Source organism: Anguilla anguilla, chromosome 6, assembly GCF_013347855.1.
Source record: "Anguilla anguilla isolate fAngAng1 chromosome 6, fAngAng1.pri, whole genome shotgun sequence".
NCBI lineage: Eukaryota > Metazoa > Chordata > Actinopteri > Anguilliformes > Anguillidae > Anguilla > Anguilla anguilla.
In genome coordinates this window covers 30790435-30814884 of record NC_049206.1, presented here as the reverse complement: position 1 = coordinate 30814884, position 24450 = coordinate 30790435, and the positions used below count along the sequence as shown (strand labels likewise).

Here is a 24450-nt window from a genome sequence, read left to right as displayed (position 1 = left end):
TGAATTGTTACTTCCATTGCCGTAGCCTTAAATACAAGTGTTGATATAAACATTACTTTAAATGGTAAACATCATCTTTTCATTGGCATTGAATGTTCTTTTTGAGAGCTCTTTGATTATTTCTGGTTTTTCTTTATATCCAACATGGTTGACTTTCCCTCTTTGAATTGGTAAAAATGCATAGCTTGATATGGTAGGGTGTAATTCCATATGCTGTTTACAATTTAAAACCCATTCAGATGAACACTCAGTCCATCAATTCTGAGGTTTGCATTTCTGAAATTCCATTGTACTCTTAATTCCACAAATAACGGTTGCATGTGTACTTCACAATAAAATACAATTTTTCCCTTTTGTATGTTCGCACAGGGGCGCTGACATCATATGATGTACTCTCATCGGACACACATAAAAACGTGCTGGCTGCATTGTTGAGGTTAAATGCTGTGACAAAAACAAGAAGGTAAGTAAATATGAGAACAAATATGTTGGATCTCAAAGTTGCATTCATATGTTAAAACATCATTTCTGCTTACATAATCATAACTTGAATGTTGGTTTGATTTCATTTTTCTTGTTCTGTGATTTTAGAGCCCAGCAAGCTGGCTTCAGAAGCAACAAGGGAACCATAAACAGAATTGGAGACATATTAGGTATAACATTTGTCTACCTACAGTTTGTGACAGTTGCTTGTCTTGTTAAATTGGGTTTAGATCATGTGGACCTATATAAACTCCTCAAAAAAGTTTGGAAATTTGTGTTTGGTCGTTCATATCTCTGTTGTCACTGAATTATTAGCATTGTATCTTATATCATTGGAAAGCCTTTTCATTTCCCTTTACAATGATGTCCCATTTGTAAGGATCATGCATTTGTGGGATGAGCAGCACAGCTGATTATGTGGGTGGGGTCCTAAGTGAAATGTGGCAAATTTCCCTGCCAATGTCAAACAGTATATTCACCTCTTGGTATTGACTCTATTGTTTTGAGTTGTTTGGGGGATTGGATGATTGAACTCTCTATCAGTAGCAAGGAACAAACAAGACATATTGGTAATTTTACGCTTTATTCATTGAACAAACAGTCAGGAGCCTCAATAGTGTGTGGAAGAACCATACGCAACCACAACAGCCTGGCACCTCCTCCTCATGCTGGTCACCAGCCTGGTCACACACTGCTTTAGGATGGCATTCCATTCCTCAACCAGGATTCGTCACATACAGCACGCCCGAGCTGATCCCACAAGTGTTCAATTGGGTTCAGGTCTGGGCATATCTCCACAATCTGGGACCTAACCCCATCCTCCAAGATGACAACGCTCGCCCCCACAGAGCCAGGGTTATCACAGACTACCTCCAGAATGTGGGAGTAGAGAGAATGGAATGGCCTGCCAACAGCCCAGACCTCAACCTAATTGAACACTTGTGGGATCAGCTCAGGCGTGCTGTATGTGCTAGAATGACCAACGCAACCATGTTGGTTGACCTGTGATGAATCCTGGTTGAGGAATGGAATGCCATCCCACAGCAACGTGTGACCAGGCTGGTTACCAGCATGAGGAGGAGGTGCCAGGCTGTTGTGGCTGCGTATGGTTCTTCCACCCGCTACTGAGGCTCCTGACTGTTTGTTCAATGAATAAAGCGTAAAATTACCAATATGTCTTGTTTGTTCCTTGTTACTGATAGAGAGTTCAATCATCCAATCCGCCATACAACTCAAAACAATAGAGTCAATACCAACTGGAGAATGCACTGTTTGACATTGGCAGGGAAATTTGCCACATTTCACTTGGGACCCCACCCACATAATCAGCTGTGCTGCTCATCCCACAAATGCATGATCCTTGCAAATGGGACATCATTGTAAAGGGACATGAACAGGCTTTCCAATTATATAAGATACAATGCTAATAATACAGTAACAATAGAGATATGATCGACCAAACCCAAATTTCCAAACTTTTTTTGAGGAGTTTACATGCAGAGTGAACACAAACCCTAATGTATCAGTACAGTTGATGTCTGCAGCAAACAGGATGTGACTACATTTATTAAAAATCATAAAGGCAATGTAATGCGTGTCAGTAAACAAAAGTGGTAAATGCAAAAATTATGATATAGAGTACAGATAGCAACACTTGTATAAATTTTTATTTTACTTCTTTTTCTTACACAGCTGGTCAACTCCCGCCTCAAACAACTTCAAAACTCTAGCATGAAAAAGCTGGACTCTCCTTGATTGAAGGAACCTGTCTTTTATTCACAGTGTGCTAGGTCTCTGGCAAACTGCATCCAGGAATGCTCAAATCAGGCCCATGAGGGAAGTAACATGGATTGTTTTTATTCTTCCCCTCCAATTAGTGACAGATTTAGACCTGGGAGACCAGCTGAGTGGAATCTCTGGCTAATCAGTGACATCAATCAGTTAACCATCAGGCAGAAAAGATAACCATTTTTTTGTTAGCAAGACCGTTAATGGCATCGCGATTCTTCCCGGTTTTCCGGTTTCCGACTCAGTCCCATTCATTTTAACGACCCTGCCGAAAGGAATAGTTTTAATGCACAAACATCTACGAAGTATTATAGATCGATAAATGAGAGTACTAATGTCAATCAAGTTTTTTTTTTTTTTTTTTTAATATCTAATGTGAGTATTTTCTACATTTTAATGCCTTATAAAAGAAAATTTAATTAAGCAATGTATGCTTCAACATGGTAACATATTCACATGGGCACGTGCATTAAACAAATCTGACTCTGACTGACTATGACTTGCTGTATTTCTGAAAATAGTTTCTCTATTATTAGCTAACCTAAACCTGGAAACAGCTTATCAGCTCAAAAAAAAAACTTGAATCATTTGACATTAATACTCTCTTTTATCGATCTACTGCCCTCTGTAATTTGTGTTTTTAAACTATTAATTTCGCAAAAATAAATGGAAGTTAGTTGGAAAACAGAAAACTGGGAAGAACGTCAAAGTCGTTAACAAACAGCAGGGACAACTGTTGCTAGTATTCACGCTATGCAAATACAATGGGATAAGCTCCATAAAATTACTTGTGTTATACCAAAGTGAAATATTCCTTTAACCATCCAAATAACTGCCGGAGTTTGTAACTACATCCTATCAGTACTATAGGTCTATATCGTACAGTACTATAGGTCTCTTGTATGGGACAAATAATTTTTGCTTAAACATAGCATGTCCTGGGGCTGATGGAAACCCTTGTATTCACTAACCCTGGGCTCACCTGATCAGTGCCATAAAAACAGAGTACAGTATTTGTAAATGATTGAATCTTAGTGATTTAGTAACTCACATAAGGTAAAGGTTTTAATTTTTGTTACCTAAAACCGTTTCTGTAAAATGTTAAGGAATTGAATACAATAGAAATCAATTGTTGATTCCAAGGCTTATGTTTCCATGTCTTCAAATCTTTGCTGCAAAACATTCCTTTTATACACAGTGGCTTTATTTACTGTATTTAACTGGATTCAACTTATTTGTAACGCTGTTTTATTTTGCTAAAATAAATTCAGTTGGTAAGGTGGATGAAACTAAAATTATGCTTAGTAATACAAATTTAATTTAATTTAGAATTCATGTCATTCTTTAACATGGTTCATCCAGCCCTGCTTATTCATATCACATCTCATAATTGATCGTTCTTGTGTCTTATTCAACCTGAATTGATGGAGGAATTTGCCTTTAAGACATAAAGCCAGGCTAACACCTTTTTTCAGAAGCAATGTTATATTTCCGACATGATCTGTTCAGATATTAGTAATAGCTGAAACCTCTACTCTTCATGACTCAATGCCCGGTCACTCTCAAAATAAATGTTCAAATGATACATGCCTTAAGTATTTTTACTTTGAAATGATTTATTTATTTATTTGAATTATTGCTTTCATCTGTCACTGATTCAAGATGCACTGCAGTAAAACCTAGACCGTAGTAAGCAGACTCTTCATACTTTAATGCAAAAAAAACCCTGTCTCGATCGATAAAACCACTAGAGATAACAAAAGAAATAACAAGGCAGCCTCTGTCCCCACAGGAGGGCTGAAATTGACACTCCAGGTGATTATGGTATTTTATAATCCAATAACTGTCCGGAGCAAGTAAACCAACTGCTAATGGGGTGCAACTGGGCAAAACCTAACACAAGGTAAAATGTAACACAGACTTTTTAGGTAGATGCATCGAGTTTGAACAACATATTTCAGGTTAAACAGGCAGCCATCTCCAACAAATGACGGGAGAGTTAAATACATATTTTGGGAGATGTTGACAAAAGTCTGTTTTGGCTATATGCAAGTTAATTTTTTTACCGGAAGTGTTTTTTGGCTACTGTATTGTGCGTGTGTGTCAAGGAATCCAAACTTATGTCATCGTAAACAGTATTTTGGTGTCTAACAGTTTTTTTTTTAGTCTTTTAGTGACTAACGGATTGCATAGTTTTGATATAGCATGCTAGCTGGCTGGGATTGCAAGCCAGGCAAATTTGCTGACACCCCCCTGTGAGGCTAAAACAAACAGGGTTATTAGCCTGTTGTCATTAGACTATTAATTAACCAATTGATTGGATTTGTTCAACTCAGATTGGATCTTCGTAAATATATTTAACTCGACTTTAACTTTAGGTTATGTGTTAGAATAATGTACAGTCTTCTGATCGATTTTCACCAATATAGGTAGGCCATGAAAAACATATTTTATGAAAAAATAAATTAATGACTGTTTGTTTAATATAAAAAGAAAGAAGGGCCACACACTGTTTGTTTCATATAACATGGAATTGTATTGAATTGCATTACTCTGTTCTTTTAAAGCTATTAAGACTGTTACCGCACGCCACATTAGTTTTTACCCCAACCTCAGGGTTAAATGTAACATTTCACTCTCTGTATTTTCGGTCAGATAGCTAGTGAATGGTATGTCCAACAAATGTAATTTTAGTGTGTAATCATAGCCAAGGAGTCTAGGTTTGTATTAAAAAACTATTAATCTGTCTCTGGTAATATTTTCAGAATTGTGCCAAATACTAAAAGTGTTAGTTCATCAATAACACTTCAAAGGAATCAAATTTATAATCTGGTTTTGGAATTTCATGTATAAGATCATTGTAAATAGTGGCAATACCACCGTCTCTTCGACAAAGAAGGAGGATTTGACTATATATGAAACCAGGCAAAGAGGGTTTAAAGGAAAGTTCTCATCCACTTTCAGCCATGTTTCAGTGAGACATAAAATACTTTAAGACAATAATCAGTGATTAGTCCCTTCACAAGAGTTGCCTTAGAATTAAGTAATCTTATGTTTAATAATCCAAGTTTCAAAATATTATTTCTGCAATAACAGTATGGTTTGTCTTAATATTGATCAAATATTTGTGGCAAACTTTGGATTTTAGAATTTAAATCATTTAGAATATGGGGGACAGACACAGTCTCAATAGGGTGAGGTTCACTCTGCAGTTCTGGGGAGCTGGCAGATATCTGTGTCGGACAGAATGTCTGCAACAAGACCTTGGCTGTGAATATTCAGTTTAGAAAATTCAAACTAGAGGCTATGTTTCTAGATAGAAGCGCGATGCCCTCATGGGATGGGTGAAAACCATCTCTTTTCAAAAGACTGGGCTTGGCTCAAAAATGTTGCCAATTATCTATAAAACCCACATTGTTTGATGAACACCACTTGGCTAACCAGAGATTTAACGACAATAATCTGCTATAAATTTTGTCGCTGCACCGAATAGGGTAGGGACCGGAGCAGGTTACTGACCCTCACATTGTCTTTGCCATCAAACACACAGATTCAGAATTACTTTTCATGACCTCCGATTGCCCCATATGGACATCGTTAGTATGAATAACAAATTGGGAAAATGTATGTTTGTGTTTCCCCTTAGCCAGCACTTTCAGGTTAGCCTTTATGTTGGTTGCTGTAGCACCAGGAATACAATTTACTATAGGTGCTAATTTAAAAATGTCTCACATCTCGGACTATGAAGTCGACAATTATCAGCAATTTTTCATGTTTCCGTTCTTCGACCAGTGTGTTATCAAGTTGGGCGAACAAGTTAGAAAGTTCTAGTGGAGGAGGTTGAATGTGTACTTATTACTATGCTTCCTTCTTACTGAGATGAACTCATCCTATTACGAGGGGGGCAATGGGGTTAATACGTTATGTTAAAAGGAAATCTGGGTGGGCTAAAAAGGAGTTAAAAAATTCCTCACTACATCTCTTGAAGAGGCTGGATGTGAACTTCCAATTCGGAAATCTTTTCCGCCAGTTTAACATTAGAAATACATTTATCACAAGTGAAAGTATCACTAACGGCGGAAGACTGCAAACATGGCTGGATTATGGACCGAGCCAGTGGGGCCAGTGTCCCGGGGCCTCGGACTGCCAGGGGGCCCCCAAGCCTCAGGCCGCGCGCGGTGCGTGGCCGAAGACTTCCGAAGGAAGCTGAATGCCAGGGCCCTCAGTGCACACAGCACAGGCTGACCACTAGGCCCCTGGGTGTTTATAGCATGACCTAACCACTAGGGCCCCCCAAACCCCTCAGCGCTTTAAATGTGAGGGCCACCAGGCCCCTTGGTGTTTAAAATGTGAGCTGACCACTACTGCCCCCCAGACCCCTCGGCGTTTACAATGTGAGGGCCCCCAGACCCCTTGGTGTTTAAAACGTAAGCTGACCACTAGGGCCCCTGGGCTCTTCAGCGCTTACAGTGTGAGGGCACCTGGGCCCCTCAGCGCTTACAGTGTGAGGGCCCCTGGGCCCCTTGGCTTTTAAAACGTAAGCTGACCACTAGGCCCCTGGGTGCTTATAGCGTGAGCTAACCACTAGGGACCCCCAGACTCCTCAGCGCTTACAATGTAAGGGTCCCCGGGCCCCTTGGTGTTTAAAATGTGAGCTCACCACTAGGGCCCCCAGACCCCTCAGTGCTTACAATGTGAGGGCCTCCAGACCCCTTGGTGTTTAAAATGTGAGCTGACCACTACTGACCCCCAGACCCCTCACCGCTTACAATGTGAGGGCCCCCAGACCCCTTGGTGTTTGAAACGTAAGCTGACCACTAGGGCCCCTGGGCCCCTCAGCGCTTACAGTGTGAGGGTCCCTGGGCCCCTCAGCACTTACAGTGTGAGGGCCCCTGGGCCCTTCAGCGCTTACAGTGTGAGGGCCCCCAGGCCCCTTGGCGTTTAAACAGTGAGCTGACCACTAAGGCCCCTAGGCCCATTGGGCTTAAAGCATAATCTGACCACTAGAGCCCCTGGGCCCCTTGGCATCTAAAGTGTGAGGGTCCCTGGGCCCCTCCTTGCTTAAAGCATGAGCTGACCACTAGGGCCCCCGGACCCCACAGTGCTTACAATGTGAGGCCCCTCGGTGCTTAAAGCATGAGATGACCTCTAGGGCCCACGGGCCCCTGGGTGCTTACAGTGTGAGTTGACCACTAGGGGCCCCAGGCCCCTCGGTGCATACATCGAGCGTAACACCTGGGTCCCTTGGTACATACAGTGCATTCTTAAAACGAGAACCTCTCTGAGAGTACAGTGCTGTACAACTGAGCCACTGGTTGGCACGCTACAATATGCTGTGACATGATACAATATTCACCAACAAGTCAGTTCATTCCACATAACAAGACAGTTTGAAGGGTGTCATATTACGGCAAGCCGTTCGTTATTTGACTTACCCTAACTAGCTATCCCTTTATATTAGCTAGCTGCCCATTTTCCCTGGCTAGCTGCCCATATGATTCAGCTTGTTAACAGAAATTAGTTAGCTCATAGGCGTAGATTTCGGGGGGGACGCAGGGGATACGTCCCCCTCAATATTTAGAACACGTGCATTTGTCCCCCCCAATAAAAACATGAAAGAAGCATTTCCACCATAAATTGATGCAGAAAAAGCACAAATTGGTGCATAAAAATTCACCAGAATGCAAGAAATGAAGTGTTTGACACTCAAAATTTCCTGGGGGAGGACCCCCAGACCCCCGACATAATGTGTCCCCCCAATGTTCAAACAAAACCTACGCCACTGAGTTAGCTAGTTGCCATTTTTGCCAGCTAGATGCCCTTACAACCAAATTAGCTGCACTAAAAAGCCAGTTAGTTCACTATCGGCCTAAACCTCCGCTGTCAAACTAGTTAGGTGGCACACAACTTAACTAGTTAGTTAGGTGGCATTTGTTTGTGGGTCATCTGTGTGAAAGGGGTATAAGATAAAGGGGTAGCTAGCTACAGTGGGTTGAATAAATGTTAAAACAGCATGCCAATCATGATGCTTAAATCAAAGCTACTAGCTAGCTAACTATTAGTGCTATTAGTTCAAAACTACAATTTGTTCAAAACATGGGATGCTGTGGCTGTGGGAATAAAAACCTCATTGAGAGCTTATTAGCTAGCCCAAATGAACGAGTATGCTAAATGCACATTGTGGTGTTGTTACACACTAGCACACTGTTTAGTGGTTATCATTTAATATTGTTGTTGGGGGGGGGGTGGCTCCAAAAGACATGTGCCCAGGGGCCTCACGGGACCATGATCTGACCCTGACAGCAAATGATGGATAAAAAAGAAGATTGAAAGCATGAGGAAGCAGGCATGATTACGATTACTTACATTTATAGAAGTGTTGAATAAGCTGGCAAAATACTGGTCTGCTTGGCTTCTTGGATCAGGATGTCATTGAGTACAGTACGGGACTGAGAATCCACAATATTTGAGAATCGGTGAGAGATAACTAAGATAGCTATGGTGGCCTTGGTTGTGGTAATTGTCTGGGCTGTGCCATATTTTTGTATTTTGTTACAATGGACCCCTAGGAAGATTCAAAACTTTTAACAAGGGGCCTTCACTATGTACGCTGTTCAGCTGGGCGAGTGCTGCATCCCTTTGCTCTTTGACACGGGGGCCAAAGTATCACTGCTCAGTGCGGACACTTACCGGATGTTCTTCTCTCACCAGACATTAGAGGCTCCATCAACAAGTCTGAGTGGTTATGGTCAAGTTAAAATAAATGACTTAGACTGTCTCTCAGCTTTCATGCACAAGCTACTGCTTAACCCAGGCATTCCTCCTGTGATCCAACCATTGCGCAGGATACCCCTGGCCCTGTGTGATGATGTTATTACTGAACTGAAACAACTGTTGGCAGCCGAGATCACTGAACCCATCGATGCTTCTCCATGGGTATTGAATATGGTGACTGATACAAAGAAGTCAGGTGGCATACACATCTGTATTGATCTGTCAAGAAAGCCATGGTGCCAGACAGGGATCCCCTACCCACAACAAAGGAAGACACCACTCTGCTACATGGGGCCAGGATCTTCCGAAAACTGGATCTGGATCTCTGACAAGGTTACCTGCAGGTACCTCTACACTCTGAAAGCAAGAACCTTCCTGCATTTGTCATGCACATGGGAATTTTCAGGTACACTCCGATAACTTTTGGACTGAGCTTGGCATCGAGTTGCTTTCAGAAGATTGTTTTGTTGTCCAGCCAAATGAACTGTGGGCAGAATATTGGAAATGTGGCAATTCTTTGTTTTTTTAATTAAGTTATTTATCTACATGAAAATCTTGAGCTCAAACTTGACCTTTGACCCTTATTTGGAAGTTAATGTACTCTGCCTTTGCATTGTCTGCAAAATAATAAGGGGTCATGCCAAGGCAAAAGGCATTAACTTCCATTTGATCGCTTGTTTGGTTGCTGATCACTATATAAAATCAGTATATGATAATAATGATAACATCTACATAAAATCTAGTGATCATGGCACAATTAGGCTTAGATTCGATTCATTGTTTTTCTGACATGTAGACACAGATGACATCGATCAAACAAAATAGTTTTGCATGGGGGAGGATAACGTTTTGCAATCAATTTATTGAGTGCAATGTTTACTAACGCAACGAATAGTAAAGGATACAAGACCGGTGTTTTGGATTTAATTGGATGAATGCCAGAGTAGGATACTCAAGGACGACTCATGTTATGGATTTAACGTGTTGAACGCCAGCGAGTAATGCTTAAAACTCATGTTGTGGATTTAACTTCTCAAAGGATGTTGTTTGCAATGGATTTTTATCAGGTTACAAAAAAAGGTAGGCTATCTTTTTTACTGTGAATTGTTACTACTGAGCTTGTGTGTGTGTGATTAGGCTATTTAGGAGGTGTGTCGTGTGTCTGTGCGAGCCCTAACCCACTCGCGCTGTTTCCCTGGCTGTCAGTGTCGGGCTGTCACAGGCTGGCACTGACTAGCCGGCATGACACAAAAAATGAATTAATTGCGTATGATATACGATTACTTATAGCTAGCAAGCCATCTAGTTATTGTTTGTTTCCAATGCTTTCTTTGCATTCTGATCGCATATGGGAGCAGTTTGGTTTTGTTTGTGAAGTAGTTAGCCTAAGCTAGCTAATGCTAGCTCGCGCTAGCTAGCTAGCTAACAAGTAATTTGAGTAGACTATCTAAGCAGCCTACTAGAAAATTAGAGCGAAAATGGCGGTCAACAAAGCTAGAAGTATTTCATCTTGCATGGAAAAACGGCTTTCTTCAGTATAAAAGCAAGCTCTTGCTTCTGCTAGATCTGCCTTTTTCTCAAAACTTATTGAACAAAATAGACATAACCCAAAATTTCTATTTAGCACTGCAGTAATGACTTCATGAACTTCTTCGATCAGAAAATTGAGGCTATTAGAGACCAGATTTCCAAACTGTCTCCATCATGCACTATTTCTGTTCATGTTAATAAACAGCCCCACACCTGGTTACAACAGGAAGATTTACAGACAGCAGTACTAAGCTGTTTTATGCCCATTAGCATGGTTGAGTTATCTGAAGTTATGTCTTCAAAAACGACGACCTGTATACTCGATCCTATTCCTTCAAACTGGATTAAAGAACTATTTCCAGTACTAGGCCAGCATATACTAAAAATTGTTAACACATCCCTAGTCACAGGATACGTACCTGAGTCACTAAAAGTGGCAGTCATTAAGCCATTATTGAAGAAACCAAACCTAGAACCCGATAAATTGGAAAATTATAGACCTATTTCAAACCTTCCATTTCTTTCAAAATTATTGGAGAAAATTGTTGCTAAGCAACTAAGTGCATACCTTAGCTCTAACGGTATCCATGAAGTATTCCAATCTGGGTTTAGACCCCACCACAGCACAGAAACCGCACTTATCAAGGTTACAAATGATTTACTACTGTCAGCCGACCGTAACTCTGTGTCGGTTCTTGTGCTCCTCGACCTGAGTGCAGCTTTTGATACAATTGACCATGGAATTCTTCTGGACAGACTCCAGGCCTGTGTTGGACTTCATGGACAGGCACTCGCATGGTTTGGATCATACCTATGTGACAGGAAACAGCTTGTCAAATTAAAAGAAGATGAGTCCAGCTCCTCAATAATGAAATATGGTATTCCACAAGGATCAGTACTAGGACCAGTACTCTTCTCGCTATATATGCTACCACTTGGCAATATTATCCGGGCACATGGCGTAGAGTTCCACTGTTATGCGGACGATACCCAGATTTATATTTCAATGAAACCTGGTGAAGCACTGCCGCTTTCACGGTTAGAGGCCTGTATTGTAGATATCAAGGTTTGGATGCTTTCAAATTTTCTGCTCCTAAATTCAGACAAGACTGAAATGTTGGTTTTAGGTCCCAAAATATTAAGGGAGAAATTGTCTACTCTCACCTTAAACTGTGATGGTTGTTTGGCTGAACCTAATATGGTCGTTAAAGACCTTGGTGTCACCATTGATCCTGATCTATCTTTTGACACCCATATAAAAAACATATCCAGAATTGCCTTCTTTCAGCTGCGCAACATAGCTAAAATTAGACATTTCCTGTCAGTCGGGGATGCTGAAAAATTGATCCATGTGTTTGTTACGTCTAGGTTAGACTACTGTAACACCCTGCTTTCTGGCTGCCCTAATAACTCGTTAAAGAATCTCCAGCTTGTGCAGAATGCAGCTGCTCGTATCTTGAGCAGAACTAAGAAGTATGAGCACATTACACCAGTACTAGCGTCGCTTCACTGGCTACCCATTAAGCATAGGATAGACTTCAAGGTTTTGCTCCTGACTTTTAAAGCTCTGCATGGACATGCACCTGTGTACATATCGAACCTGCTCCTACCTTGTAAGCCCATAAGGTCACTCCGGTCTCAAGACGCAGGCTACTTGGTAGTCCCAAGAATTTCCAAGAACCTAAAAGGTGGTAGGGCTTTCTCCTACAGGGCCCCACTACTGTGGAACCAGCTTCCAAAATTTATAAAGGAGTCAGACACAGTCTCAATATTTAAATCTAGATTAAAAACGCACCTCTATGCTCAGGCTTACAATCAGTTGTAGTCTGGAGACAGGGTGCGAGAAGCCTGTAGTCATAGAGCTTTGTAGGTGGCAATCCTTTCCTTACTGTCACCTGTCAATCAGCTGTGACCCGACTTTACATGGGCTGGCTCTTGATAGGCGGGTATGGTTGTCTACCCCTCATGACTGCATGGGCTCTCCATCCCTGTCCTAGTAGATATGCAGCCATATTCTACTCCTGGCGGGGTCCCCCCAATACATACCACTGGCACTTTACTCACTGTCTGCTATATTGCAAATTCCCTAATTGCCGTTTCCACCCTTTTCCCCACGCTGCCGGCGGGGCTCTTGCCCCAACCCTCGAGAGTGCTTCGAGAGTCGTCTGGTCTCCCCCACCTCTGCGGTCCAGCCCCTCCTTCGTCATTGCCTCCACCCTGCCCACATCTGCCGCCACCTGCTGTTCCCCATCACCGCCACCCGGCCCCACCCATCATCTGAGCCACATCACATATCATATCTTGTGCATAAACTGGCTGACATGCTGGTCACCAGTCGGCACCCTGAGCCGACCAGAGGAGGATGGGTTTCCCCCTTGAGCCTGGTTCCTTCCAAGGTTTCTCCCCATCTGCCACAGGGAGTTTTTCCTTGCCACTGTTGCCTTAGGCTTGCTCCTGTGGGGGTTTAGGCTAGGGTTGTCTGTAAAGCGTATTGTGACAACTGTTGTAAAATACGCTATATAAATAAAATTTGATTGATTGATTGATTTATCTAGCAGCATAATCTTTCTTACCTTGGTTTTGGTGGGTGCCATCTCTACCAACATTTTCCCTCGAGAGCAATGGGCCATTCTTAAAAGCTAGATGCAATGTTAGTAAAAACAACCACTGCAACACTATATTTGCTTTACACTATATTCAAGCTACTGTGTGTGTCTCAGAAATGCTTCGATGACACATAGGCATAACACCGTAACTCCAGCGCGATAAACAGTAACTTCACTTTGATGCGCAGCAAAACAAAGGCAGAGTACCTTAAGTTAAGCCTTAACTCAATTTGAGCATTCCGGAGTGCAGCGAAACAAAGACAAAGAACCGTAACTGATGTTACGGGATTCTGCCTTGGCTTCTCTAGGGCTTTGGAAGTTACGGAAAAGACAACCCACTATTTTCTCCAAAAAACAACAAAATTGACTCAAGATATTTGTCCACACGATGAAGCAGATCTTTAATGTTCCAAAAATGACAATAACTCATTTTTGACCAAAATTGAAGTTACGGCCTTTTGCCTTTGCACGGCAGTATGGACTCGCTGCTCTTTGTAGCATTTTCACATTGGCCAGTAATGATACCGAAAGGTACTGCGTCGTAGATCCTATGTTACGACTAGCCAAATGTTGTGTTGTGAAATGAGAGTTGGACAGTAAACATATAATACTTAGCTAAACAACTGTCTGTCTCTAGTTTTTCTTAAACATAACTAGGGTGATCTCCAAGAACTACAGCTGTGTTTGGCAATATTGTGCTCCAACATATAAGCCGCCTCTTTACATAGATATTCACGTTTTACCAGATTGATTCGATTTGCACGTTTCTTGATTGTGAGTGTATCTATGATACGTTCAATAAGGGAACAGATTACGGTGAGACTCCACAAGGCTAATTACGTGATTTCTCTTGGCCACTGTTTAGTGAAAGAGATCATCAGCAATAAATACCCCTCCACTATACTCCTCAAGGGCAATACTATGCTGCCCTCATCTTCCTCTGGGGGCAATGAGCAGAAAATAGCCATGCCCTCCAACAGAGAAGAAAGGGTACAGGACATCACAGGTTTCACATGCTCAAATTGTGAATCATGACCACAGTAGGCTGTCAGCATGTTCACATGACATAATCAAGTACATTATTTATGTTCATGAGTACAGACAAGATAAACCTTGCCACTTTTTCAGACCACTGTAAAACCATCAATACAGTTGAAGTCAGAAGTTTACATACACTTAGGTTGAAGTAATTAAAACTCATTTTTAACCACTCCACAGATTGTTAGCATGTTAGCAAACTATAGTGTTGGCAAGTCAGTTAGAACATCCACCTTGTGCATGACACAAGTAATTTTTCCAACAATTGTTTACAGACAGATTATTTCACTTTTAATTAACTATATCACAATTCCAGTGGGCCAGAAGTTTGACTGTGCCTTTAAACAGCTTGGAAAATTCCAGAAAATGATGTCATGGCTTTAGAAACTTCTGATAAGCTAATTGACATTATTTGAGTCAATTGGAGGTGTACCTGTGGATGTATGTTAAGGCCTACCTTCAAACTCCGTGCCTGTTTGCTTGACATCATGGGAAAATCAAAAGAGATCAGCCAAGACCTCAGAAAGAAAATTGTGGAACTCCACAAGTCTGGTTCATCCTTAGGAGCTATTTCCAACACCATGGGATTATGCAGCCATCATACCGCTCAGGAAGGAGACGCGTTCTGTCTCCTAGAGATGAACGTGCTTTGGTGTGAAAAGTGCAAATCAATCCCAGAACAACAGCAAAGGACTTTGTGAAGATGCTGGAGGGAACAGGTACAAAAGTATCTATATCCACAGTAAAACGAGACATAACCTGAAAGGCTGCTCAGCAAGGAAGAAGCCATTACTCCAAAACCGCCATAAAAAAGCCAGAACACAGTTTGCAACTGCACATGGGGACAAAGATCTTACTTTTTGGAGAAATGTCCTCTGGTCTGATGAAACAAAAATTGAACTGTTTGGCCATAATGACCATCGTTATGTTTGGAGGAAAAAGAGTGAGGCTTGCAAGCCGAAGCACACCATCTCGAACGTAAAGCATGAGGGTGGCAGCATCATGTTGTGGGGGTGCTTTGCTGCAGGAGGAACTGGTGCACTTCATAAAATGGATGGCATCATGAGGAAGGAAAATGATGTGGATATATTGAAGCAACATCTCAAGACATCAGCCAGGAAGTTAAAGCTTGGTTGCAAATGGCTCTTCCAAATGGACAATGACCCAACGCATACTACCAAAGTTGTGGCAAAATGTCTTAAGGACAACAAAGTCAAGGTATTGGAGTGGCCATCACAAAGACCTCACCTCAATCCAATCGAAAATTTGTGGGCAGAACTGAAAAAACGTGTGTGAGCAAGGAGGCCTACAAGCCTGACTCAGTTACAGCACTTCTGTCAGGAGGAATGGGCCAAAATTCCTTGTGAGAAGCTTGTGGAAGGCTACCCGAGACGTTTGACCCAAGTTAAACAATTTAAAGGCAATGCTACCAAATACTGTATGTAAACTTCTGACCCACTGGGAATGTAATGAAAGAAATAAAAGCTGAAATAAATCATGCTCTCTACTATTATTCTGACATTTCACATTCTTAAAATAAAGTTGTGATCCTAACTGACCTAAGACAGGGAATGTTTGAAAAACTGAGTTTAAATGGATTTGGCTAATGTGTATATAAACTTTCGACTTCAACTATATATCTGGCTTGCAGTGCAGATCCAGGAACTGGAAGTAACACCAATACTTAGTCGCCAGAAGAAAAAGATCAAAATATAGCACATTTTTCCTTTTTTGAGTTTTTTATGCATGAGCAAGATTCAGTTCCTCATTCTGATATTTAACATGAACTACAACCTGATAGGCTGGACACCAATCATCCTGTGCAAAACAATTAAGGGTCTCCATTTCCGCATCAGAATGTCATTTCTCATTAAGTAGTCTAGTGACAGTTTCCAGAAACAGCCCGTTTGAGTCGCAACAAAAAGTGTGCGATTCGTTGAGACGCACCAAGCCCAGAAATGATTGTTGAAGTTACAGATGACAGAAAGGCAGAATAAAAAAAGATTCTGCCCAGTTCACATCAAGATTATCTATCCCCAGTCCCCTCACCAGGAGAGTGGGACACACCTCCACCCTCAGACAACCAGTCACCAGCTCTGATTTTAATGATATGGCATGCAATGGCACATCAGTATAGCCCATTTTGATCCCCTGGGTTAAAACACTGCAGCCCAATCAGGATTCTTTTTACAAATGCAATACATCCTTCAAAATAAAAGACTGAGCAGTGCCAGCGTCTTTCAGAATTTCAACAGTTTTATGAACTGCAGGATTGCTAAACAATGACACCACTTCCTCCATTAGTGTTACGTCCCTGGTCTAAGGGAAACCTGGACACAGCATGTAGAGAGTCACCGCTCTTCCAACTCCCAAGAATGGCCAGCCGAACAGCAATCAAATTTCTCAAGGTAGCAGTTTATTTTCAAAACTTCAGAGATGAGCAATGCCCAAAACAAACAAAAATTCACAAATCCCAACTCTACACTTCCCTAACAAAAAAAACTAAGTTGGAACAAAAGGACAAGGCTCTAACCTAACTCCTAACTGAAAAACATGGGGGAAAAATGATTACCAAAGAAAAGGGCTTCTCACTCCTACAGACTGCTACCTTAGTTTTAAATATTTAGTGTACAATGATTCCTAATACTAAGTACAGAAGAGTTAAGAGAGTTACGAAAATTACATAACACACGCGTGGCCACTATCTCTTAATTCAAACATACAATTACTAATCAAAGTTCTCAGCTAACACACAACTCTAAACTCCAGCAGAACGGCCTTCCTTGTGGAAATGGAAGAGAGAAGTGACAAGGTTGGCGTCAGCTAGTGTTTAAATCCTCCGCATTAGCCAATCAGCCAACAGCAATCCCTTCACCTGATCCAATCAGAGAGAGCCCCACCTGCAGCTCATCACATACACAGACACACCCACACACTGAATGCACACACTGGGAAGAAGAGAGAGTGAGCTGTTAATACAGGAACAAAACAAATCAATGACCAAGAGTTATAACATTAGGAACGGGGCATAATCCTTAAGGGGACTCTCCTTTTCAATACAAGGTGACTCATATATTAACAAGGACAGGGGTGTAAATGATGTGTACACAGGCAATTTGGGTTAAAAAATTTTGAATGCAAAATAAAAACCCAAATGTTGTAGATTTGTCAACAACGTGAATATTTTTCAGAGGGAGGAATATTAAACTTGCAAGGACTGACAGAGCAATTACGGACAATCTTACCTGACTTATCAAAACGTTAAAACTTTTTTGGCAGGAAACACATTTTTGTGAGTCAACAAAAATTCATCAGCTAAAACTTTTGCCTTAGAAACCTTTGTTTTTGTTAATTGATATAAATGGCCATAGTTACAGCATGCGGTTTTTAAACACCCCCAGGAGAATTCAATCATGGAGTTGATCATACTCAGTAATGTCTTGTGATGTACACCACCGACCAAATAGGCTCTCTTTTTCCCAAATAAATTCCACATATTTGATTTTCTTTTCTAAAATGTCCACTTACAAATGTAAATTTGCTTTGAAGTTGTAGCTGTAAATGCTTTGAACATAAAGGCTAGTTCAAGGCAAAACAACACGTCACTAATCAGTAGAAGTGCTTCATGCAAAACACTACCAAAATCAATGCAAATTGGCTTAAAAGTACAATGTAGCATATGAGTAACTGAAATCGTGGCACCACATCAACACAAAGTGCACCCACAACACTAACAAATACTAGCTATGACAAACTACGTCTTAAAAAGACAACAGTCTCCATAGCATGATAACAGCAGACCCAATGCAACAAAATTACTTCAGATATCGAAACACAGCCCAATCTCAGACGGGCCCCAAAACATGTTACGACTCTACCCAAACCAAAACCCTACCAATGTTACAATATTTGGGAAGGTATAAAATCACCAAGTTGATGTGGCTACATGCACACTATCTGATCTTACCTTAATTATGGCAATACTCTGATCATGTAAATGTAAATGCTGGTCATGTAAATGCTTTCTTCTGATTGTTTTGATCACCAAAAGCATGAAATATAGCAACATAATTGCTGTATTCAAAACCCAATTAAGACACCTGGATTCTTGCTCAGTACATTCAGCACAATCAGTTCATTTCGGTCATTTGATTCTTTCAGTACATTCAGTTAGTTTCTTTCATTTAAGTCTTTCAGCACATTCAGTTCATTTTGTTAATTTGAGTCATTAAGTACATTCAGCGCAATCAGTTAATCTCATTCATTTTTCAATAGGTTAACAAACTGAAGGAAACAAATGAAAGACCGGTCTGACGGGCTTCCGCTCCACCACAGAAGTACACAAGCGATTTTGTATTATTTGTGTAATGACATAAATAGTATTTACAATGCCTACAGTGCAAATACTAAAAAAAATCCAGAATGCAAGTAGGCAAGTAGGCAAAAAGTCGCTGTTTGGATTTTTTGTGGACAGTGCCCACTGTACAAGCTGAGGTAGCTTCAATTGGTCAGGTCTAGGCTCAGCGACGTTATGCAGCAAGAAAATGAAGTCAGCTGAGTACCTGAATTTACTGAATAACCAGGTTATCCCATCAATGGATTTTTTCTTCCCTGATGGCACGTGAATATTCCAGGATGACAATGCCAAGATTCATCGGGCTCAAATTGTGAAAGAGTGGTTCTGGGAGCATGAGGAATCATTTTCACACATGAATTGGCCACCAGAGTCCTGACCTTAACCTCATTGAAAGTCTTTGGGATATGCTGGAGAAGACTTTACGGAGTGGTTCAACTCTCCCGTCGTCAATACAAGATCTCGGCCAAAAATTAATGCAATTCTGGATGGAAATAAATGTTGTGACGTTGCATAAGTTTGTCGAAACAATGCCACGACGAATGCATGCCGTAATCAAAGCTAAAGGCAGTCCAACGAAATATTGGTGTGTGACTTTTTTTTTGGCCAGGCAGTGTATCATGCAATCAAAGAGCTGGGCTAAGCTGTAATCCAATTGCTTTCAATTTTACACATGCAAGTGTTTGTCATTGCAATACAAAGACATATGGGGGCAAGGGACAGTGGTACAGTAGGGCTCCAGCAACTGCATAACTCATTGTGGACCCAGTTCCTTCATGTATTTGTTCTGTTATGTTGCTGCTTCTGTCAGTTTAGGGACTATTGCTTTTGATCACACAGACGGGAGGGGCTCGGAGAGCACGCCCTGCTCAAGCGGATCAATGCTGTCATTGGCTAATTGCTACTACCACAGGCTAATGGTGAAAACTGTTAAATAGGAGTAGTTGCAGCTTCAGCGATAGGCAAGTTATCAAATTACTGTACTGAAAGCTGAGCCAAATGAACAAATCTTTACATGGAGGTGAGTCAGTATGTTTCGTTCACCAAAAAAATTGTTCAAAAAGAATGAATCGTTCATGAACAACACACCACTAGTCAAAAAGTGAGATTTCATTCACCTTGCAATAATCACCATAGAACCGTACAGACCCATCCTGCTTACATGCCAACACAATGGGACTGCTCCATGCACTGGTTATCTACAGGGTCTAGAATGTGCCATTACCCCAGAAGACATTTCAATATGTTGGTGAATGAGATGTGTGCGCCCTGGCAGGGGAGAGAACACATCAGCAAAATATTTTTGCAACCAGCCACATCTGCTTTCTGGCTCAATGAGAGATGATTAAATCACAAAGGACTGAGGTGGAATTGGCTGGTTTTGTTGCCTCAGTTCCCAACTTATTTCTCTCAATCTCCATAGTAACCAACAAGACAGGAACCACCTATCTCCAGGCTTTTAGCAACATCGCCAACTCGCTTTGTCACCGCAAACAGCCCTTGCCAACTGGCAAATAATTTTGAGTTAAGAGGAAGGGTAAGTACCTTACCCAGTGAAAAGTGTCTCAGCTGAGCCCCTGTATTATATTCGTGCTGCTGATGTTCTTGTGCCTGGAGCAAATGCTCACGCGCCAACTGTCCCAATGTGTAGAGTGGCTAGCGACCAAAAAGCAATTCAAAGAAAGAAAATCACGTGGAGGCTTGGGGCACCTCATACACTGCAAACAATAGAGGGTTCAGACACTTATCCAAATTCCTACTGTCTTTATGCACAAGTTTATGAATAATTGTTTTTAAAGTTTTATTTAATCGTTTCAAGAGTCCATCAGTTTGTAGACGATAGTAGTCTGCCTTGATTCAATTTCTAATAATTTGTTTATTTTGCTAGTGTGCGTGATATAAAAGATGTACCTTGATCAGTTACAATGTCTTTTGAGATTCCAACTCAGGAAACAATGCTTGTACAACACTCTTAGGCGATATTCTGCACAATAGCACTGTTTTGGGGTATCATATTGCATAGTCTACCAAAACTAGCACAAAACAATACCCCTGAGGACTTCAGTCCAATGGCCTGATGAGGTCCATACCCACATGTTCAAACAGTACCTCTGTTAATGGCAATGTTGAAGGCGCTTTTTGAGTGGCCATAGGATGAACTAGCTGGTGTCTGGGACAAGCTGCACACCACCGCTGCACCTCAGCTCAAATGCCCATCCAATAGAATCGAGCCATGAGCTTATTTAGTGTTTTATGCCCCCGAGGTGACTGGCTATCTGATTATGATGAGCCATCTGGAAAAGCATTTCCCGACGGCCTTATCTGGCCAACAACTGGGTTACTTCTGTTTGAGTGTCATGACTCACTCAATATAATCTATCTTTGATTATGGCAAAATAAGGGTGAGTGTCAGACATAGTGTATCATCCCAAGACTGCTTGAGCGAAAAGTCTTCCTGGAGTTGTATGACGGAAACCTGAGAAGTACTTGTGAGAAAATTTCCTGGCTCTGCCCCTTCCTCGGCAGTGTCGGATGACATTGCGTCACCACTGAACACACTGCACAGCTCACATTTCCTGTCGGTTGTGATCACTCCCCCACATACAAATGCATGACAATAGAAAACCCTGACTAAACCCTTGATAAACATACTTCTGAGAGCGTCTATATATCTAAGTGTACGCTGTTTCACCCCATGCCATGTTCCTGTAGGAATGTAAGCTAGAGGAGATAGACTTCAGCTGTGGTATATATCAAGTGCTTTGGGGGATTAGAGGACCTCAAGGCCTGCATGGTCAGCCTTGGTATGGATTCCCTGATCCTAAATGATGATTGACTAAATGGAATCTTTGTATATGTTGATTAAACGAATCTCATAGGCTGGAACAACAGTTCTTTGTCTCTGAAAACTATATAAACTCATATATTGTCATATATATATATATATATGTACTTGTACCTTTTCCCGACTGGTCGTATTATTAAATTATATAAAGGAGCTCCTGACTCTGTCGTTTGTTATCTTTATCTTCAACACCATCACTTTTGTTAAGAAATTCCTAGACTATGATTACAAGTTAACTAGCCAAGCTACATCCGCTACACAGAGTGGGCCCTCTAGATGACAAGAAAGCACTAAACAGTTATGTCTATAATTGCAGGACTCATAAAACAAAGCTTCAGCAATCATCAAAAAGTATACTTCAAGTATACTTTTTGATGATTGCTGAAGCTTCAGTTAGGACCCACTGCTCTTAACCAGAAGCACTGCATTGTAAAATCACATATTATTCCACAAAACCGTAAAATCATGTACACAATGTCCAAATGCTGTTTTGAAATTTTTTGGTTTTTCATTTCTTAGGTTAACTGGTCACTCTGTGAAGGCATTCATAAAAACCAGGGACTAATTATTGATGTTTAAGATACTGTACCATCTCTTTACTGTCTCTTTTCCTCTTTCATTTCTCTCTTACTGTCAAATCCAGATCGTCCCAGTAATCACTGTCCATTCTATTCAGCATCTTGCCTATTGCTTTCTTTTTGGGAGCTTGTTTATTTCCTATGCCCCTTCCTTATGTATTTATCTGAGGAGATCTCTCTTTAGCTACTTTATTATATATTTTTTGCTGACAATACTAATTGTTGGTTTTTTTAGCTGACTTTATAGATTGATTATTGTGCACTGCCTTAGTTATATTCCAGAGTAATACTGATGTTAGCCGCTCTAGATAGTGGTTTGGACAAGTGTCCACTAACTGAATGTAATGTAATGGATATTCAGTAAATTATGATGTACATTTACAGTATGTATAGAGCAAAACAGTTTCAGAATCAGAATTGGCATAATTTTATATCATATCACATTCAATCAATAAACGAACTCATACTGTAACATCATTTAATGAGTAAATTACATTTTGGCAATGAAATAATAGTTACATAAGAAAAATGTCAACAAAACATATAGCCTAATGGTTACTTCAGCTTTTCTGTGTACTCCTAAGGCTGAATGAAGTGTTGTTAGGATATATAGGCTTAAAGTTGCTCTAATAGCTTAATCCATTTACACAGAGTTCAATGAGCCACTTGAAGTGATCTCTGTTTCCGTAATAAGAACATATCAGTGTGGCGTTACGCTGCCCAAAGCTTACGCATCAGAATTCCATGTTACCAAACGATGTTCCCTCCTTGAGTTTCTTCTGGATTCATTTTCCCTTTTCTCTTAGATATTCAGCTGGAGGAAAAAACACCGCACTCAATAATCCATATTCACTGAGTACAAATGGAACATGAAATGTAATTGATATAATTAGCTTGATTTAGTTTTCTTTTGACACAAAGACAGTACACAGGACACCAGTAGATCCTGCAAAAAAGAATGGCTGTTATCCACCTTACCCAACTTCTCAACTGCTTCCACGCACACGCTACAGTACATGCTGTCGTTGTACGTGGCAACTATTACGTACACAGCTGTTCTCACTAATATTAGCCCATGTTCATTCTAGATAGGAGAGAGAAGAGGAGGCAGTGTGTGAGTGACATACTCAGCAGGCCACTTCCATTGTTTTAAGTAGCTGATATTACTTTATTTAGCTAACCCCTTTTAATGTCAGACAAATCTTAAACTGACCGATTTACAGTATATAGAGTTCTTGTCAGCTCTGATGCAGGTGTAATTCTTTCCCAGGAAATGGACACCCTCCTCCCTCATCTGATTTGTATGCTGGAAGAAGTCTATTAACATCTGGATCTGTGGCACCGCAATCTGAGATCAAATGGTGGAGTGGAGTTCAACAGAATACATTAGAAAATAGCAGAATGTATCGTGCACAACACTGTAATACAGCTAATTAACTTTAGAAATGACTAAATTTAATAATATACTAAATTTAGTAAATAGCTAAATTATTTAGTAAAATGCCGTGTGGTTAATTGGGACAACAGGCTAACTATCACTATAAAAATATCACATGCTCGATATCAAGCTCGAAAGTCGTCTATTCATCCAGGGTCGCGGGGGGTGCTGGACCCAGCGTGCATTGAGCGAGAGGCAAAAGGGATGCAGCCAGAAACTAAAAAATATATACACCCTGGACAAATCGCCAGTCCATCGCAGGCCACACACACTATTCACTCACACATTCACACCATTAACCTGCCTGAATGTACTTGGACAGTGGGACGAAACCTGAGTACCCGGAGGAAACTCACGCGAACGCGGGGAGAACTTTAGCTAGCAATCGAAGATAACTAAACGTTATCCGGAGTTAAAGTTAGCTAGTCTAACCAAGTGAAAGCTAGCTAATTAGATAAAGTTAGCTAGTCTGTCATCGTAATTAGATAGCAATTCATAAAGTAACGTTAGCTACAGTTAAAATTTTATGATTGGTGGACACTTACATTAAACCTCTGGGACGCTGCACTTACAGCTGCGTTTTTTGTGGTAAAGATAGCTGCATTTTCAACCTTTTTTGTGTTGATTAAGCAATCCGTTAGTAAATTTTGCAGCTGGTTCATCTTATTTCTCTCCTGTAACGCTAACGTTAGCTAACACATAAGATAAAACAGACTAATTTTACTATTGTTAATAATGATAATATTGAAATATGGCTACAGCTCGTTATGCTGCAGCTAAATTAACGCTAGCTTGCTAGTTTGGCGCTCGCCAGCTGTCCGGTGTTGCCAGTTTTTTCCCCGATAGCTATCCACCGTTAGCTGCATACGCTACGTAGGCTATTTTGCTCAACGTTATAGACAGAACAAGTCCGATTTACTCTCATTGGATATTCTCTCACTGACGTTTGCAATACATTTTCTTGCCGGCTGACTCACTAGCTTAGTTGTCAATAGGTAGCTGCTATGCACTTCTTT

The 24450-nt window shown here is 40.9% G+C and overlaps 2 protein-coding genes across 5 annotated transcripts in view; one reads left to right on the top strand and one right to left on the bottom strand.

The window, feature by feature from the left end:
* Positions 1 to 11041, top strand: part of si:ch73-21k16.5 (dihydroxyacetone phosphate acyltransferase) — a 67478-nt gene extending 56437 nt beyond the window's left edge. The window contains exons 14-16 of one of the 4 annotated variants that reach the window (XM_035422544.1): positions 370 to 463; positions 592 to 653; positions 9117 to 11041. In XM_035422544.1, the coding sequence (XP_035278435.1) occupies positions 370 to 463; positions 592 to 653; positions 9117 to 9157 (197 nt within the window). In that variant the 3' untranslated portion in view covers positions 9158 to 11041. Of the gene's footprint in view, positions 1 to 369; positions 464 to 591; positions 654 to 2175; positions 3862 to 9116 lie in introns of those variants that run through there. The other 3 variants (XM_035422543.1, XM_035422541.1, XM_035422542.1) reach the window with 3 other exon arrangements.
* Positions 11042 to 22460: 11419 nt separating this feature from the next.
* pfn4 (profilin family member 4) lies at positions 22461 to 24448 on the bottom strand. The gene is made up of 4 exons (XM_035422504.1): positions 23980 to 24448; positions 23210 to 23344; positions 22975 to 23080; positions 22461 to 22810 (listed from the first exon to the last, which is right to left on the bottom strand). Exons 1-4 carry the CDS (start codon positions 24094 to 24096, stop codon positions 22782 to 22784), a joined length of 387 nt encoding a protein of 128 aa, XP_035278395.1. The 5' UTR covers positions 24097 to 24448; the 3' UTR covers positions 22461 to 22781.
* Between the last annotated feature and the right edge of the window lie 2 nt (positions 24449 to 24450).